The sequence below is a fragment of the Phoenix dactylifera genome, unplaced genomic scaffold, assembly GCF_009389715.1.
Source record: "Phoenix dactylifera cultivar Barhee BC4 unplaced genomic scaffold, palm_55x_up_171113_PBpolish2nd_filt_p 001224F, whole genome shotgun sequence".
NCBI classification, from domain to species: Eukaryota; Viridiplantae; Streptophyta; class Magnoliopsida; order Arecales; family Arecaceae; genus Phoenix; species Phoenix dactylifera.
In genome coordinates, this window is record NW_024068559.1 from 13,293 (window position 1) to 32,829 (window position 19,537).

Below are 19,537 nucleotides of genomic sequence, written 5' to 3' on the forward strand. Positions count from 1 at the left end.
CTGTTGCCTCCAGATGGAAGCTGCTATATGCGTCCTGAAACTGATCAGGACGGACTCATCCTCTGGACCTCCTGGACATGGTCCAACGGGCTCATCGTCTTCGCCCCTAGCGGGCATATCATCATGCTCTGACTCAGGAGAGTCCGATGGCATATGAGCAGGCTCGGGAGAAGCAATCCTAGCACGACGTCTCCTAGCTGACGCCGTAGGTCTAACTCTGGCGGGACGGGGATCCATGTCTGAAAATATAGAAATTCAATGTTAGGCTACATCAAAGAAAATAATTCAATTGCATACATAAATGTTCGGCACAAAATTCAGCACGGCATGCGATTTGGCACCAGAACCCTTCTGTTCGGCTGCACAGTGCCGAACAGAAGGCTTCTGTTCGGCTGCTCAGAGCCGAACAGAAGGCTTCTGTTCGGCTGCTCAGAGCCGGACAGAACCATTCGGTTCGGCACTGTGCAGCCGAACAGAAGGCTTCTGTTCGGCACCGTGCAGCCGAACAGAAGGCTTCTGTTCGGTTGAGTGTTGCCGAACAGAGGGCTTCTGTTCGGCACTGTTCAGCCGAACAGAAGGGTTCTGTTCGGCGATCCAGTGCCGAACGGAGCACTGGAGGCGGGGGGGGGAGCTACCTCGACGTGGTCGTGGAGGCGCCGGCGAGGTGCTCGTTGCTCGGGAGATGGCCGGGGAGGTGGTTCCGGGAGAATGCCGGCGACGAGAGGGAGAAGGGGAGAATGCCGGCGACGAGAGGGAGAAGGGGGAACGGGGGGGTTTTGGGCGTTGGCGAGGTGCACTGCACCGACCGGCGACGAGAGGGAGAAGGGGGAGACGGAGGGGGTTTGGCCGCCGGCGAGGTGCTTGAGGTGCTTGAGGCGAAGTTTTTTGGGCGGAAGGGAGAAGCCGGCTGGAGTGGTGTTTTGGAGGGGAAGAGCGGGGTGGGGGGGGGGTTTGGGGGGTGTAGAGAGCAATTTAGGTGAGGGGGTGGGGAGGGTGAAGGGTAATTTAGGATTTTTTAATTTTTTAGGGGTGTCCTTAGCAAATGGGGGGGTGTAGAGAGTATTTAATTTTTTTTTAATTTTTGGGGGGTGTCCTGAGCAATCGGGGGGGTGTATTTAGAACTACCCTCCGATTTCGCATTCTTCCCCACAAGGAGGACAGAGAAATACCCACAAGCGTCGTATTATTTACGCCATTCTGTCCTTCCCCTCCGGATTTGGCCACGCCATTTAAAACTCTCAGATAGCTGCGATCTGGAAGGGGAGACGAAATCGAGAGAAAGAGAGAGAAGAGAGACAAGGAGTCACGCAATCGAAGGTATCGTCCTCTTCCTCTCTCGAATTCTCCTCCTCTGTTGCGATATATTTTTGTACTTGTACTCTTTTCTCTCTCTAAACCCCTTCCACTTCCCGTGCTCATTCCGAGCCCCCGTAGCTGGCGATCGCACCCTACTCTCTTGTTTCTTTATCTGCGAATATATCTGAGCACGAGGTTTCTGAGGAAATTTTCCCCTTTTTTGGGATTTTTTTTGATGGCATGTTTGTAGGGAATCGCTTCATCAAGAATCTCTGAAGGAATCGATTCGAGGCGGTGATGCATGTTTTGGATTGAAATTTCCCTGGCCTACTCGTGTAATTTCTAGCTTTTATCGGATGATTGAATTTTTTTTGTTCGGAGATGGAAGATTGAATATTGGCTCGCATTTGTGCGAATAGAGGAATTAAAACCGATGAGAAAAACAAGTTCGATCGAGATCGTGTGGAGGACGGAAATTCGATTGGTGCAACGCGAATGGATCTCGTGCTCAATTCTCTGGTTTTGGCAACAAATAGTAGCGTTTTGATGAGAAATTTCAATGATTATCTCAATTTTCTAAATCTTGGTCTTGCTGTTCTTTTCCATCAAGCATTAGCAGGGTTTGGAGCTGTGTTTGTAAGAAGCCAGAAAGCTAGAAGGGACATGGGTAGAAGGTAGAGGTCCTGCCTCTATCCCCCCAAGCAGGGGTGGTTTGAGGGAGTGCTTGCATGCCACGCATGTGAAGCAAGGGCATGGCTGCCTTCCATTTCTTGAATAAATTTACAAGAGATGCTACCAGGTTTTCTGGAATCTTTGTTTTGTTGTTTGGGACTCTTGTTGCTGAATCTTGTCGGATAAAATTGGTGCTTTCTGGTTCTTGGACTTCTCAGGACAGTGGAGGGTGTCACCTGGATTGAGAGGACTTGAGTCCCAGTTGTTTTTGCTGAGTTTGTAAAATGTAGTCGAGCTTGGATGATCTGCATGCCTTGATTTGGCTTGGTGGTTAAGAAAGAGGTGCAAGTAGTAGCTTTAGGGTTGACAGTTGCTTAGGTGATAAGATTGGTGATTGAATATTGAACTGTTGATTAGTGGCATGGAAGTATGAAGAGTGCATCATGAAAAGTCTAGTTAGAGGGGAAGAAGATTGATGGGAAATTCCTAATATGCCAATTTTGGTGGGCACTAATTGTTGTTTTAAAGGCTTATATGGGCCAGCTTGGGCAATCATATTAGGAATTTCCTTATCATTTTCTTTCTATGCAATGTCTTTAAGAAATAAATGATGCGACAATGTGATAGGATGTTTAAATTTGTCTTAACTGATTTAAAATAAATATGATTTACTTTTGAGAGGGTAGAGGAATTTATTGTAGTTAAGAAAGATCTAGTGCGAGTTAAGAAAGATCGAGTACAAAAAGTGGGGCCCAACCCATAATGCGAGTTCTTATTCTCATGTTCTTATTTATTCATCCTCTTCGGAAAGGACAATGTTGACAAATTTTGCAGGTTTTGATATTTCTTGGCTTTATTCTTTTTTGTTTGCAGACGGTTATTTTGTGATTACCAACAATTAACGTGAAACAATGTGAATGAATTTGTAGGTTATCCATTGATAACATTATTTATGAGTTTCCCTGTATGTCTTGAAAATATGTCTAGCATAGCAACATATAAATAATAAATTGATTATATCAAAATCAAGGTTTTCGGTACTGCTTTCAGTATCCATACTGGTATGCAACTGGTAAAGTGTTGGTATAGTATGGTTCTTAGTACCAACACTTGGTAAGGGAGGCATGCCGTCATGCTGAGTATCGGTTTTCTAATGGTACAAGTTGGTACATGTGGTACGATCTGATATAGTGTGATATTGCAAACTATGGTCAATCATTGCAATTTCATGGAGATAATTTAGAAATTTCTAATGGAATCAATTGAAGGATCTTGTATCTTTTTGTGTTTAATCCATCCTGCAAAATCTTGCAAATTATTGCGAGATATTTTAAAAGACATCTAGTACTATTGTTCAACCCACTTCATTATCAAGACGTAAGACCAATGGGTGGACTATTTGCAAAAGAATTTGTTTATGGACTATTCTGATCTTTGGGGTTGTAGAGCTTTCATATGTTCTTTTAAGCACTTTAGATGGTGGCTTAGCATGTTGCATTTGGCCAAAGTAATAGATTTCTTGAATGCTCAGCTTCATTTTATGACATGTTCCCTGAATTAATTAGATCATTTGCTTTCTTACAATTTTTTTTTTAAATTTAGAACTGTAGGACATTGCATAAGGCCTTGTTTTGGCATTGCTATAGGTAATAAAGTTTTTGCTAGTAGTGCTTTCCCTAATAGAGCTTTCGTTTACAGAGCCTTTAATAAAAGTTGTTTGCTATTTAATAACTACATTTTTGAAATGCTGTGGAATTATAACATTTGTTTGGTAACTAAATCAAGAAAGTGCCTTTTTAGTGTAAGGAAGCGATAATAAAGGATATTACATAGTGATTTTCAATTATTTACTATTTGTACTATCAAAAACTACTATTGTAAAGTATTCTTAATTCATAAATTATTTATTTTGATATTTAACCTAAATAATATAATGAATAATAAATTTTAAAATTAATTATAAATCTATAATATTATTATATTAAAATAATATTAAGATAATATAAGAATATGATATATTTATTTTATTATATTATAAAAGTATTATATCATAATATTATTACATTGTTATAACATGGTTATTATAATATAATATAATAATGATGATAATAATATTATATTATATTATATTATATCATATTGTTATTATATTGTATCGTCAAAAACTGTTATTATAAAGCATTGTTAACTTATAGATTATTTTTAAATTAATACTTTTAGAAATTCCATCATCGAGATTCTAACTGGGTTTCCCAAGCCAGCTTTTTCCTAAAAAAAAAAAAAAGCTTCCCTACACAACTTAAGTAAAACTTTTGCCCAAAAACTCCAAATTGGAGCATTTCCTGGATAGACTTTTTTCAGCTTTTGGAGGTGCGAGAAAGTGATTTCAAAATTTTTACTAAACACCTTAAAATCACCCAAAGAGCTTTTGGTCCTATAAGAAGTGCTTTCTGGCCCTCCAAAATCAATGCTAAATAGGCTTGTCTTGTTTATTCTTTTGAATGTTTGAAACTTTGTCTTGACTTTTTCTTTTGATCTCAACATTTTCCTATTGCAGGATTGATGCTTACCTCGGACTTGAACTTGGGGCATAGTCACAGTCGATCTACTTCACAGGCCTTTTCTCTTGTGTCTTGTTTAGTTTTGAGCTTCTCTTGACCATTGTATATCATGGGACAAATTTCATTTGAGACATTCCATGTTGTACATATGTATGTAAAGCTACAGTCGTGGTAGTATCATGTATTTCAGCTTCTCAACTTTGTTGGCACACTAATATTTTGTATGTGAACCAAGATTGTGTTTTATCTGCATACTTTTGCACTGAATTTGTGGCAGCTTTCATCAAAACTCGTAGATGTAATTTCGATTTTACGCGGGACGGAGAACCAACTTGCCATTAGTCTTGGATTCTTGATCATCTGAAAAGTTGGAAATTCTGGTTGTTTCTGATCAATGGAGAGCTTAGCCCAGCTGGAAGCCTTGTGTGAAAGGCTTTACACTACTCAGGATTCAGCTGAACGAGCACATGTCGAGAGCACCTTGAAATGCTTTTCTGTGAACGCTGATTACATTTCACAATGCCAATACATTTTGGATAATGCTTTGACTCCTTATGCTCTGATGCTGGCTAGTTCAAGCTTGTTGAAGCAAGTGACAGAGCACAGCCTTTCTTTGCAGTTGCGGCTTGATATCTGTAATGTTGTTTATTCTGATCTATAGTAACTTGTACATACAATTAATCTTTACAAATAAACAGGCTTTTTTTATTTTTATTTTTTTGGCCAGTTTCAGTTCAATTGAATTACTTTATTTCCTTTTCATCATTCTAGTCTAGTTGCTTGTATGGTATGTTCTTTATGACATTATTTACCATCTGCTGCTTAACTGTTTGAATGTGACATGAAAGTTTTCACCTTATGGCTGTTGCAATTGTATATTTCGTTCTGCACATGGTTAAATTGCTGATAGCATTATCTTGGTTTTGGTGGACATAATGAAGCCTGTAAAATTAATATGTTATCTAATTATCCTTTCATCTGGTTTTTTAATCATGTTTTTTTCTTTGTGTACTTCCATTTATATTCTGATCATATATTATGCATGTAAATATACTTTTGCTACTTCTCTTGCAGTATTCTAAATTGACTTATCTGTGATTTGTATGTAGGGAATTATGTGATAAACTATCTAGCAACTAGAGGATCTGAACTGCAGACTTTTGTAACTGGATCTCTGATTCAACTATTATGTCGAATTACAAAATTCGGGTGGTTTGATGATGACAGATTCAGAGAGGTTGTTAAGGAGGCAACAAACTTCTTAAGTCAGGTATATGCTATCTTCTAATCAAATATTAGTTTTCTGTGTCTTTTTGTACAATCATGACTTTTAAATAGATAGAAGTATGGACCAACATAGGTGTCTACTATCTCTAATATTTGTTGACACATGTTTATTAAAGTCACAGCAACTTCACCATGCTTTCTTGCTGCTTCTCCCATTCTCATTTCACTATGCAAGAGACTTTATCTTTCCCTCTATCAAGTAATTGGCTTCTAGCAGTTAGAGACCGCCTCTCACGTGGAGTGAGCAGAGTTTGAATTATGCTGAGTGTTGGCTACCCGAAAATCATGATAAAGTTTGCCAAAATCTGAGTCTTTTAATTTTTTAGAAGCAATTTTTATCATCTTATTGGTTCCTTTAGTTGTTAACTCTTTTGATTTGTCACATGCAACATACACCGTGGTATCACTATTGTGTCAAATGTTGTAGCCTAGAGTAGCATGCCTTTGCTTTTTGCTCAGTCGGCCTTTTTTTAAATCTGGAAACTAAACTGCTTATGCTAGGGAACCTACTTTCAGTCATCAGAGATGAGCAAGCAGACTACTGTCATGAACATGGCAAATGCCTTAGCCTAGAATTGTGCAACAGTTGCTTTCTCATTGCCAAGTCCACCTTCGTCCAAGCCTTGAGCTTAGCATGCGGTACCAAAATAGACACAAGCACGCATCCTTGACAAGGACATTGTTAGGAAATTTGTCTTGTAGCACACAGGGGTCTTAGGAGGCTCGGGGCTAAACTTATAACTTGCTGAATTCTTAGGTTCAGACTGAATTTTTATTGAAAATGAACTAACAAAATTGATGCTCTTAAAAAGAAAGGTAAAAATCTATCAGATGGAATACACCTAACTTCAGGGTTATGAATCTAGGGCTTAAAGAGGTCTTTATATATCTGCTAAGACTCGAGAATAATTGAAGCTTCATGCATTTGATCCTCCCCAGACCCCACTGGTGGGATCTTCATGCATCTGGATGCCCTTACTTCTATTGTTTGTATTTGTTGCACGCATATTATTTCATTTCTTTTTATTTTTAATATTTAATATAACTCACACTTTGTATGCTCTTTTTAATTATTGTTCCCTATGTTTCATTTGTGATTATATGTACATATGGGACTCCAAAATGTTGCTGTTCTGTTGTTATACTGGCCCCTTTTTGTTGTCAGTTTTCATCTTAATGAAGTGTTTTTTCTCAAAGTAAATGTTTAACCAAATCGTTCTTTTCATTTTGCTGCTAATTTATTCATACCAAATACGTCAGTCAACCTCATTTTATGTCATAAATGCTACTAATAGTTAATGCCAAAGTTATTATTCATTCCCAATCCTAGGCAATGACTATTCCACCCATTCAAGTGTCAATTGCAATTCCTTTATTTAAGATAATGATAATTCAAAGAAAATATGATTTCGTCTCTTGTTGTACAAACCAAATAGTGGATTGTGTCGAAACCTGGAATTCACATTCCATGCCAACCTTTATTTTGTGAACCAATTGTAGCACAAGTCTTTCAATCAATGGAATCACAACACAAATATGAAGAACTCATAAGTTTGGTTCAACATAACTTCATCTTTTTCCCCCAATGCTAAGAGGTGACAACCATGCATATGATAATAATGTCTTATGGTTACGAACTTTTCAAAATTGCAAAATTTGTATTGTACGAAACCTATTTGCAAAGCCAAAAAAATCAATTGAAAACACAATCTTAATTACCTTTTGCCTTCCTAATTCACTTTGTAACTGAATAGTGACAAAGATCCTACTAAATAAGGAGAAAAAATCTTACCAATTATATAGCCTATAAAACTAGTTAAGATGTAAGAAAATCGAAATAAACAACTAAAACCACCATTGGTTATACTCAAACTAAAAAGGGAAAAGTCAAGTGGTAAAGAGTGCTTCTGCGTCAGATGCCTTATCCTGAAGCTGTGTAACATTGGAATCTGCTTGCTTATTGCAAGTCCACTTTCCACCACACCAATATTTTAACCTAGTTGTACTGGGGATTACCGTTCAATCTTTGATCAATGAAATGTTCCCAAGGTTTGTGTGTGTCATCAAATCATACTGATTTTACCAAGGAAGTTGCTTTTCTCCTAAACCATAAGGCAATTTATTAATGGATAGAATTGCACTAGTTGGTAGACATACACATATTGGAGCAGTTGAGCTTACTGTTTGTTTAGTATTTTATTTTATATAAAGCAATAAAAAGTGGCTTGCTACTCTACACTGTTGCTTGATCCCCATCATCTTGTTGAAAACCATAAAATTGAGCGCCCTCCCCTTCCCTTCTTGTTATATCTGCTTTTTGTAAGCTATTCTTGGTCCTCCATTGATGCCTTGAGGAAACCTTTGCATTATCTTGTGCTTCTAAGCTAGACCTTCAGTATCAATACCAAGGGTTATTGTAATCAACTTAACACAACTAAAGTGGGCAAATAACAAAGAAATTTTATATTAGACATAGCTTAGTCGATAACCTTTTTTATTCGTAATATTCAATATTTTATTTGTATATGCCAAATCAGGGAATTGATGGTCCTGATATCAGACCATAATCCAATTTCTTTTTAAGGATCATGCAGAACATAAGACAATATTGGGTACCTTTGTGCTCCTCCTGCAATTGGCAATTATCCAAGATAGTGAAGTATAATGTACCACGTGGTATAGAAATACATGAACTAATTGAAAAATTCCTTTGAGGATGGATATGATTTTTCGGAAGCACTTAAAAGGTTTTCCACTTTAGACTGTCCTTGGCATATTTCCTGTCCAATATAACCATACTTTTTTCTCTTTCTTTTTCTGGCCTTCAGGGAGGGGACCTTTTCCTGATCAATCCTAAATCCTTGAGCCAGTATTTTTGTCTGATGATGACTTGCTCATCTAATTATAGTTTTAAGATAATTAACAAAAACTTTTAGCAGAATCTAGTATGTCTGAGATCTCTAGTGCCTTTGGGTGCGTATCTTTTTTTAAAGCGAGCCCAGTATAAAGTGTTCCTTGTTTATCTCAGTTGAGAATTGAATAGAATGTATTCTCTTGTGGAGAAAGACCTCTTTAATGATCAAACATTATTTGTATAGAAGGGGGCATGAAAGCCAATGTAGTCTTGAAGCTACCCAAATTGGCACACTGCATAGAATATTTGGGTATCTCCTACTACTAGGAATGATCTTATTCATAATTGAAACTGTCAGGCTAGCTGTCTTACTAAACTGAGGCGCATGCTCCACGCAAGGTCTCATCCTGTTTTCCCAAAACGTGTTCTCTTGTTAATTTGTACTTCTTATTTGTCATACTATTCTGTTGCATTTGCTTGATCTTCGCAGGTACTGTGCTGGCTAATTTGGTCAGTTGAGGTCAAAGATCTTGGTGAGGAGAAGGGGCTCAAATTGTTTCTTTATGGATGGTGAAAGGGCAAGGAAGATCTTATGATGACTTCAGTGATAATTTTGATGAAAAATTTGAATGATCTTGTTGAGAGTGGTGGTGGCTCTAGTGGCTAAGGATTAAAAAATCATTGCTTGATTTATTAACGTACATTATTTCCTTGAGCCATATTTTAGCATTTTCAATTTTGCTTCAAATGCTAAAAATGCAAACTCTTTGAGTTGGTAAAGTTGCAGGATGCCGGATACAAGTGACCTGGGTGCAATCCTGCCCTCGACCCAATTTTGGCTCGGTTTCTTGTTGTCGTATTACTCAACAAAAAAAATCAGTTACTCTCTTCCAGTGCTTCTGCCGTGTGATCAATAAAAAAAATTATACTTTACATACTCATTTCAATTCCTTTCTTTCTGACCACTTTAGAAGATTTCTTTATAATTAAAAAAAGAGTCATCAAAAAATCTGTCTTAATCTCTTTGATTCCACTGAATTTTCATATATAAATAAGTTTTGCATTATTCAGCTGTAAATTAATGTTCATATGGAAATCACCATGGTTACGAGAAATTTAGATCATAATGTTTGGTTGGAAAAATCTAATAAGTTCAGTTTTCTAAGCTCTCAACACATTTTTGATGATGATGATGAGGATGATAAGGCTACTTGTAATAATGTATTATAATCTGATATACTTTGGACAAATGCAGCTGTTCCTTTAAATCATGTGTTCATTACTCATCAATTAGATGTTTATATTGCTTTCAATGATTTCTGTCATCTATAATGTGATAGAATTTACAATGTCTGACCTTGTGATTGCCCCTTTTATTTGTTTTATACAGAGTATAATTGTTACTGTAAGTTTACATAATTCTATCATTTGCTGCTAATTGTGATGCATCAATTAATGTCTATTTTTCAGGCAACCCCAGATCATTACTCGATTGGTTTGAAGATACTAAATCAACTTGTATCTGAGATGAATCAGGTTTCTCTTTGTCAAGATTTTCTAATCCTAGCTTGTTTTTCTCCGCATGCGAAAACTTGGCACGACTATCCTTAAAATCTAAAACTCATACTTACGTTCAGAAACTTAATTAGATGACTGCTATACATTTTCTTATCAATGTGAGTTTATCCTGAAATTATTGGCATTGTAAACTCTTTTCTTATGTTTGGTTTACATAGAATATGTGGTTAAATAAAATGCTAGTACATGGCTGTGGTTCTTTTCTCATGTTACATCTTCTTGTAAAATGCTAGTACATGGTTAGACACTTCGGAATAATATGCGTCAACATATTCTCATTTGCATCCCTGTGACAGAACACCTGCATAGACTTGAGATGCAAAAGAATATTTGTTGAAGATTTAATGACTTGAAAAAGCACTGCCATTTGAAATTTCATCTTGTTATATGTCCCTGTGTGTAGATTATAATATACCAATAGTTTCTAATTTAAGCTTTAAAGAATACTATATAAGGATTATAATGTACGTTTTGTTTACATAGAATGTATGGTTATGTAAAGAATTGTATATAGAGACGGTCCTTTTCTCCTTGTTGTATCTCCTTGTACAAACTGTTTTTGAATAATCTAAACCATTAATTGGCAACTAAATGATCAACTTAATTTCCTACTTTGTAATCCATCTGGATTATCAGAAATACAAGTCTAATTCAAGTTTTCAAGATTTTAGGCACTATCTTTTCCTTGCATTGATTAAAATAATGACCATTATAATGGTTTTAGAGGTCTACATAACCTTTTATGCGTGTATACTGAGCTTTTAAATAGCAATTGCAACTAAGGGGGTGTTTTGTTATCCATAAGTGAAGGGAATTTAGATCAGAAAAGCCACTTCCATGTGTTTGGTGGAAGTAGTCAACATGGTGGTCAATTTATTCTTTGACTTCCAAAATAAGTGCCTAAGTCATTTTGGTTGGGAGTGGTCCTAAATCACTTTGGGCAACTTACAACCTTCATATTTGACTGCCTATGGTGAACCAAATATGTTTGAAGCAATGTTTGCTGAACCGGTCCGTACTGGCCGGTTCAGCTCGAACCGTACTGCTACCAGCTCCTACTGGTACGGTTCGACTGTACGAAATGGTTTCGACCCAATGGGGCTGGAACTACAGTATTACCGGGCTGGAATCGGCCCATACCGACTGCATACCGGACGGAACCGGACAATTCCATCCGATTCGGCTAGAAACTGGTGCGAACCGACTGGTTTGTACCGGTTCCATTTACTGTGGGCTTTTGGCAGCCCAAAGTCACAGCGCGCGGGCGCATTGTGGCCCTTTTGAATTTTTGTGGCCACAGCTGTGGCCTTTTTGGCCGAAAAAGAGACAAATCTCTCAAAAGTTTGAAAAGAATTACTGAACCGGTTCGGTGCCGGTACGAGCTGGTACCGAACTGGTACCGGCGCCGACCGGTACCGGTACCTGTTTGGTGATCCTTGGCTCTAAGCCATTATCTTATCCTAACAATTGCTACATAGTGAAAGTAATGGCCATTGTTCATGTGAATAAATAATATTTTTCAAAATTTATAACTATGTGCTAGCTGAAAAATAATTATTTGTTTGGTGAACAATGATTTGAGCAAGTAAGGTTGGTTGGGTTGTTGCTTGGATGCAGCGGTAAGGTTGTTCCATTGTAATCTAGGGGTCTTAGGTTGGAAAAATGGAAACAACCTTTTCACATGCGACGTTGAGGCGGCGTTCATCTGACCCTCTCTAGAACTTGCAATGGTAGGAGTTCCTTTTTTTTAAAAGTTGAGCAAGTAACTCAATTACTTTTAATTATTGTTTTTTATGTTTTGTTATGGTGGAAATAAGAAACTATTATAAGTTGTTATTTTGATCCTACAATAAAGGATTCATGGTTGAAGTGCATAAATAATGTTGTTACTTTATTATAGTGGAATTTAGTCCTTTAAGATGAGGTCCATTTCTTGGGTATTTGGTGAGAACTCAATGGACTTGTCTCCTTTCCTTCCCTTCCTTGCTCAAGATCCCATTCTCTCTCTCTCTCTCTCTCTCTCTCTCTTAATCTATGTATCCATCTAAATCCCCAAATCATGAGGGCCTCATCACCAAACCATCTTCATTCTTCAACTAGTCCTTTGTCATCTTGGGGCTGAATTCCACCACCTCGTTGGGTTTGCCACTTTGGCTCACTCCTCTTTTGGTGCAACGATGTGACAAATGAAGAGAGAATTGTTTGGAGTTGAGGTTGACACTGGGAGGGGGGAGGGTTGTGAGAGTGAGCGAGAGAGGACTAGAGGGTTCAATTCAAAATTTAAGGGAGAAAGGATGGGAAGGAGAACAAAAAGGGTGTCAAAAATATTTAATTCTGATTTACTATAATTTTGGATGAGGATAACGCATGAGAAAAATGACATTAATTGCTATAAGAGATGGATATAGTAGCCTAAATTGTTTTGGAAACCAACTAAGCTTTTTGGATGGCTAAAATGAGAACATATATGGAGTAAAGTAAGCTGCTTAACTCTTTTTATGAGCTGGATTAGTACTTAGAGTAGATAGATAAGTTCATGCCTAGATTTCTCGAACTTCACATGCCCAAGCCTTTTGGTTTACAATTTTTTGACTATATACGTGGATTTGGTCAATAGAGAGCTAGCCTTGGTGCAACTGTAAGGTTGCTCCATTATGACCTTGATCATGGGTTCAAAACATGGAAACAACTTTTCCGCAAATAGGGATAAGGTTATACATCTGACCCTTCCTATACCTTGTAGTCGAGGGAGCCTTGTACACTGGGACAATCTTTTTTTAGCCTATATTTGTTAAATCTGTTTGGTTAATCATCAAAAAATGTAGTTGTATTTTTTAAATTTTATCCATTCAGTGGGATAGCAATTCCAGAAATGTATTAGTTTTCTAGGCATATAGAGATTGAGTTCAATAATTTTATCAGGGATGTGGAGTTCAAATAGCTAGTTATATTTTCATGTGTGTCTATATATGTGAGTGTGTATCATGTTTTATGGAAAAAACAAGATAATGTGCTATTTTTTGGAATTCATTACATGTCAAGCTTTAGTAACTGACTCTTAAATGATATTATGCTCCTTTTAACTTGTTATCTGTAATTAACTGAAGTATATAATATATAATGTAAATAATTTTGTGCTAGCTTCTTCACCATCTTGATTCTTTACTGTGGCAGCCAAACCCTGGATTGCCTCTGACACACCACCGTAGGGTTGCCTGCTCTTTTAGGGATCAGTCATTATTTCAGATATTCCAAATATCTCTGACTTCATTGCGTCAACTGAGGAATGATGGAAACATGCAAGGTTTTGTTCTAGTTTCTATTTATTTGAGATTTTCATACCATGTGTTTTGTTTCCTTATGCATTTAATAGTACTTCTTTAATTTCTCTATTCCATCCTTATGCAGTGTCTAATGTGTTAAGGCAGCTCACTCTTTCTCTTTCACTGAGGTGCTTGTCTTTTGATTTTGTTGGAACTTCATTAGATGAAAGCTCTGAAGAGTTTGGTACTGTTCAGGTATCATGTTACTTCTCTCACATACATTTGAACTCTGAGTTAATAAAACTCATTTCATTCCCTATGTTGCTTTGTCCATGGTTTCTATATATCATCTGATTCTTGCAGATCCCATCTTCCTGGAGACCAGTCTTGCAAGATCCATCCACCCTTCAGATTTTCTTTGATTACTATAAAATTACAGAACCTCCTCTCTCAAAAGAGGTATATGTGTGAAAATCCTATCTCCTACTTGCTTATTCTACAGCTATCATGTCTTACAGTTTAATTCTTGTAATCAGTTTGCTTTGTAATGTAACCTTCACGACCTTCCTCGATAGGCAACTTCTTCTACTAGATTTCTGATGACTTTATGTGCGAAACCCTTTTTAGTGTAGTGTCTTTGATCTACCTATTTTTGGCATTTTTCTTATTAACAACTGTTCATAAAATCTAAGCAGTACTTCCTCTTGATGTGCATGATGCGAATCTGCATGATGAGAATCTTAGGCATATGTGCTGTATCAGCATCTAATATAGTTCCTGAGTTTCATTATTTTGAATTGTACTCAGGCAGTCACTATTTGCTGCAACTTGTTTGCTAACCTCTTCCATTTTTAAGTTACTATTAACATAATAGCGATTGACTTGATATGTTTTCTATCTCTTGGCTTTTCTCTATAACAAGATCTCCTTAATCATCTCCGTTAAGGCAAATTTCCACAGGTTTCCAAGTTTTTTATTTGACTCCTTTCTTTTCTAAATAATTTTAAAGTAGAATGATTAAGCTAGAATGCAAGCCCATTGATTTAGCATGATTCATGGTTTCGAAGAATCCAAGCCCATTGAAATTTCTTAGTACATGGTTGTCTTAGGATTCATATATGAATCATGGTTGCTGGTATGCTTCTTTGATGAGTATTTCCTGCTATGAATTTTTATTTATTTTTTTCCATAAATTAGTCAAGCTTTACAACTTATGACTGCTCATTCATTGGTAAGAAGCCTCCCCAACAATGTTTTTCTAATTTCTAGTCATTTTGATTGTTTTAGATGATGATCAGTGGTCTAGCTGCTCTGTCATATGATTTACACTGATCGGATTCATCGTCATATGCTCCTAATAAGATTCTATTTTGATTGAAGATAATTGCTCTTCAATCTAGGATGAGTGCAAGGGTTAATATTTTTAAACCAAGATTCTAGACTTGGTAGGTCTCTTCAGGTGGGGAAAAAAAACAGATTGGGATAACATGCATTGTAGTTCTATAAGCATTATGTTATAGTGCTTCAAGGGTTTATAGACCATCGAATTGGTTTAGTCTCTGTTCAGTATGGTACCAGAACATGCTCATACCAACTCTTCAAATGGTTTGGTATCTCGAAACCATACCAGAATTCTATTTTTTTGTCATTTTTCATTTTTTTGTCTTAAACAAATTCAATGAATATTGATATGTTTCATGGTCCTTAAACATGGTCGAGCCTCCCTCCTTCCCTTCCTTTCTCCTCTCCCTCCCACTCTCTTTTCTTACGTTCATTCTCTAATTCAGCTTGAGACACAAGTAAATGAAGACCGGAGGAAAGTCAGTGTGGCCCAACCCATACTGCTCTCACTCTCTTTTTTTTTGGGGGGGGGGGAACAAAGGGACCCCATTGGGTCCTGCTTGGTACTGACCAAAGTGGCCTTGGTACCTGTTTGTCTTGACTAGTTTTGAGTGAGATAAGCGGGATGTCTTGACTCATGAATGAACTGGTTCCTGCACCTGTCATATTTTCTGTTCTTTTTGTGGAATGGTAAGGTACTGCCAGGACTGACTGCCACTGATACTTTAAACCTCGAATGGTTCGATTGAAATCAAGAGTTGAGTAGATCATCTCTTATTTTTTGTGGCTTACTAATTTCATTTTTCTTACCTCCAACTCTATTGATGGGAATGCATATCCTCCTAATAGGTCATGAAGATGATTTGTAACAATGCTCTCATATGAAAAATACCTTGATCATTCTTACTCTACTATTATATGAAGAATTGTAGTTCCTAGGAAAAGATGCTCAATTTGAAAATGAATAAGAAGCTATTTCATTTTCTTTAACACCACGGAATTAGGTCCACTTATGTTCATGTATGTTTGCTAGTAGTCAACAGCCTTTTCATTTTGCCTTGTGTAAATTTGGGTAGGTAATATGTAACTGGCAAAAATTTCAACTTATAAGGTACAACTAGCTTGAACATCATAGATACTTTAAGCTTTTACTAGCCCATATTCTATCCATATAATATATTTCTTCTACAAAGCTAAGATGGTAGTATGTCTAAAATGTTGTGTGTTCTTTTGGCCGAGCTAACATTGTTATTAGTTAATTTTGATGTTAAAATTTCAATGTGGCCTATTGAACTGGAATAATTGTCTAAGTAAGTGCTTGGGTGTTCTAACTGTGTCTTCTTATGCTCACATGAAATCAACCCTTTTACTTGAAGATGGCTGTGCATTCGTGCTCAAGTTTAAATGCTTGACTTGGTTAATTTGTGCCTAAATCCTAGATTCATATCCATTGTTGATCTCAAGGTTTTAACTGCTGCAAGCCAATGCTGTACTGACTTAGCTCTGCAGAGTACCTGCCATGCCAGTTCTTAGCAAATGCTGACTTGCTGGTAAGGCACTGTCATTGTACATGATATCTGTGCCCATTTGCATGGAGTAAGCTTTAGTCCTACGTTCTATTTGGTTTCTATAGGGTTGGATTTAATTCTGGCAGACTCTAATTATTTTATGTCTAGATTAAGGAATAGAAGCTTAGGGTTGCCCATAATGGATATTATTTGAATTGAGTTAAAATTATTTGAATTTAGGTAACCTATTTGCAGATTTAGCTAATTTAGGGAACATGTTTAAATTAATTAGGAGCAAAAGATAGTTATGCAGCTTTTTCCGGGCGGCCATAGATTGATATTGACAAGCAAGTGAGCAACTTTATTGTTGATTACCAGACATTTTTTTCTTGCTTTTTAAAACAAACAGTTCCTTTTGCTTTAGAAATTATTATTTTTGTACCTTGTGCTGCTTTAAAAGTTTGCAGTTGTTAGAACAATCGGCAGCTGTTTGCTATCAAAAAGCTGCAACATTTATCTGTTTCAGTCCTGCTTTTTTTTCCTTTCTCTAGCTTCCCTTATATCTTTGCTTGTATGGTAACTGTTAGTATGTTATTAATTCATTGATTTGTTATTTTTAGATAAATTTGGAATGCTAACATCACTCCGTATGTTATCTTAGAGTCAATCCTATTTCACATTTTGTTTCTATTATGTGTTCTTTTGAATATTTATCTGTTTATCTGTTTATCTGCAATATTTATCTGTTCAGTCGTGCTTTTCCTTTCTGGCTTCTCTTATAATTCTTTGCTTGTTCTTTGCTGGCGTTATAACTACTAGTATGTTGTTAATTTATGATTCATTCTTTTAAGATAATTTTGGAATGTTAATATCACTCCATAGCTTATGTTATCTTAGAGTCCGTTGATTGCACTTGCTGTTCCTTTTTGTGCTCTTTTGAATGTTTTTGATCATTGTCCAGGTCATTACTTTGTTTAATTTTTGAATGTCTCTATGCCTCTTCTTCTCTTGCCTATTTACTATTCTTAACTGGCTTCTCTTACTGACTTCCCAATTTTCCTGGTGCCCCTCTTTGTTATTTTTCAGTCTTTGGAATGTTTAGTAAGGCTTGCATCTGTAAGGCGGTCCTTATTCACAGATGATCCTGCACGTTCACAGTTTCTGGCTCATCTTATGACAGGCACCAAAGAAATACTTCAAACAGGCCAAGGTTCATGTTCCAGAGCACTGCCATTTTCATCGATACTTGAGTACATTAATTTTGTTTGTTTTTGTAAGAGATTTTCTCTTTTCTCTAAATTGAACTTATCTTGTCCCTACGGATCCGAGTCCAACAATTGCTAATAAGTAGCTGATTATTGACTGATGTCGAACAACAAAAAGATTAAGATACACATATACTCAATTTTAGATATGTAGCCCGTAGATATCTCTTGCCAGATTGTTGCTTCATAAAAGAATATAGAGTTGGAAAAGTTAAAAGAGTAAAAAATATACGACCAAAAGTTGAAAGTAGATGTGATCAGATAACTTTTCATGAATCTCGTGCAAACCATTAACAATACCATGGTATGCTGAATTGGCTCGTACTGGCCGGTTCAAGGCGTACCGAACTGGTCTAGTTCGGCGTTGAAAATCGGTACCGGCCCGTACCGGTTCCATACCGGTCTCGTACCGCTAGGCTATTTTTTTGGGCTTTTAGATGCATGAACAGTGGTACCGGTTTGGTACCCGTCCGAACCGGTCCGATGGCCGACCGGTATGCCTATCGGTACCGGTTCGGTGATTCTTGAACAATACACATAAAAATCATGGGGTGTTACATGAACCTTTAGCATATATGCAAGGATGGCTTTGAAAAGAGTTAAAGTTCTGTGTAATTTTCAGCAGCATAAGGTATAAACATACAATGTAAAATAATGAAAATGGATATATCTGTTTGTGATTGAATAGCATAACATTGGATTATGAGTTGATAAAAGAGCATACTGGACTTTATTGTGGGTTTTAGGGACCAGTCCTGGTTCTGATTCTGTTTATAAGGTTAGACATATTGTTAAGAGAGAAGTTACTAAAGATGACAACTATCTCTACTTGAATTTAAGGCTATTGCCCATGTCAAAAACTACTCACATATTTATGTTGGAGATAACATCATCCAATAATTTGTGAGCACTACTTAATAATAAATCAAACTTGTTTGGTACTGGTGTTTACTGGACTGATTTGATGCTACTCCATGAGCTTGTATGTGGCGACATTGGTCAGAGAATTTACGACTGTTTTAAAATGCGGTGCATAAGTCACATATGCAGCTGGATATATGCTGAGCAGTTCCTTGACCAAACCACGTTGCCTATAAGCAGTTGCGATATGTCATCATTCCACACATGGGCTGAGGAGACAATCCACTTAGCACCATGCTGTCGCATTTGTGGTTCAATTAGCATTTTATAGCTGTATATGCAGTCTACTTGGCATTACAAGGCCAAATATGTGGCCCACTCTTCTGTGGGCCTATTCGTATAGAGCATTGTCAAACTAATGGTTATGTTGGATTTAGGTTACAATTATGCTATAGCTATTGCTATTAATGTTAAGTACTGAGTAATAGGTACCTATTGTCTGTTTCTACTGTCATCAATATTGATATTATTTAAATCCTAAAGAATATTACTATCAGTTTGTTTTTTTTACTCCACACAATATATTTTGTTTGGTTTATAGAGTTAAAGAAGCCTTTTTTTGGACGAGAGAGGAGGGTCAAAGTTACCCACCCCCAATTTCATTAAGCATATGAAATCAGGACATAAAGGAGAAAAAATACAAAGAAGAGAAAAAAGAGCAAAGCTTTATACATAAAGCAAAAGATCATAGGGAGTAGAGGAGGTAGAGTAGGAGCAGCGAAACTGGAACTGATCATCATGGCAAAAGGCTTAGATTAAGAGCTGTCTGACATCAGATTTTCTGCAGTTTCTTTGTTTGTGTTGGAGATGTCGAATTAATGCAAAGAGAGGTAGTAGATGTAGTGATGTCTCCAGCTGTTGACCTCTTGTTGTTGAAGACCCTCTGGTTCCTTTCTTTGCAGAGATGGCATAAACAGCAAAGAGAAATTTATCCAACCAAACAGATATGTTCAAAAGGTGGTGAAAGCAGCCAGTCTTCGGAGAAGGATTT

General features: G+C 36.9%; 1 protein-coding gene across 6 annotated transcripts in view; it reads left to right on the plus strand.

Moving 5' to 3' along the window:
* The first annotated feature begins 1,133 nt into the window (after window positions 1-1,133).
* The window catches only part of LOC120108207 (exportin-7-like), a 49,686-nt gene continuing 31,282 nt past the window's right edge, over window positions 1,134-19,537 (plus strand). For 3 of the 6 annotated variants that reach the window (XR_005509671.1, XM_039121786.1, XM_039121790.1), the window contains exons 1-8: window positions 1,134-1,317; window positions 4,526-5,164; window positions 5,639-5,799; window positions 10,141-10,206; window positions 13,423-13,552; window positions 13,657-13,766; window positions 13,875-13,970; window positions 17,447-17,570. Coding sequence is in view for 5 of the 6 variants with exons in the window: in XM_039121786.1 (XP_038977714.1) it covers window positions 4,924-5,164; window positions 5,639-5,799; window positions 10,141-10,206; window positions 13,423-13,552; window positions 13,657-13,766; window positions 13,875-13,970; window positions 17,447-17,570 (928 nt within the window). In the remaining variant the exon portion in view is untranslated. Of the gene's footprint in view, window positions 1,318-1,546; window positions 1,632-4,525; window positions 5,165-5,638; window positions 5,800-10,140; window positions 10,207-13,422; window positions 13,553-13,656; window positions 13,767-13,874; window positions 13,971-17,446; window positions 17,571-19,537 lie in introns of all 6 variants that reach the window. The other 3 variants (XM_039121787.1, XM_039121788.1, XM_039121789.1) reach the window with 3 other exon arrangements.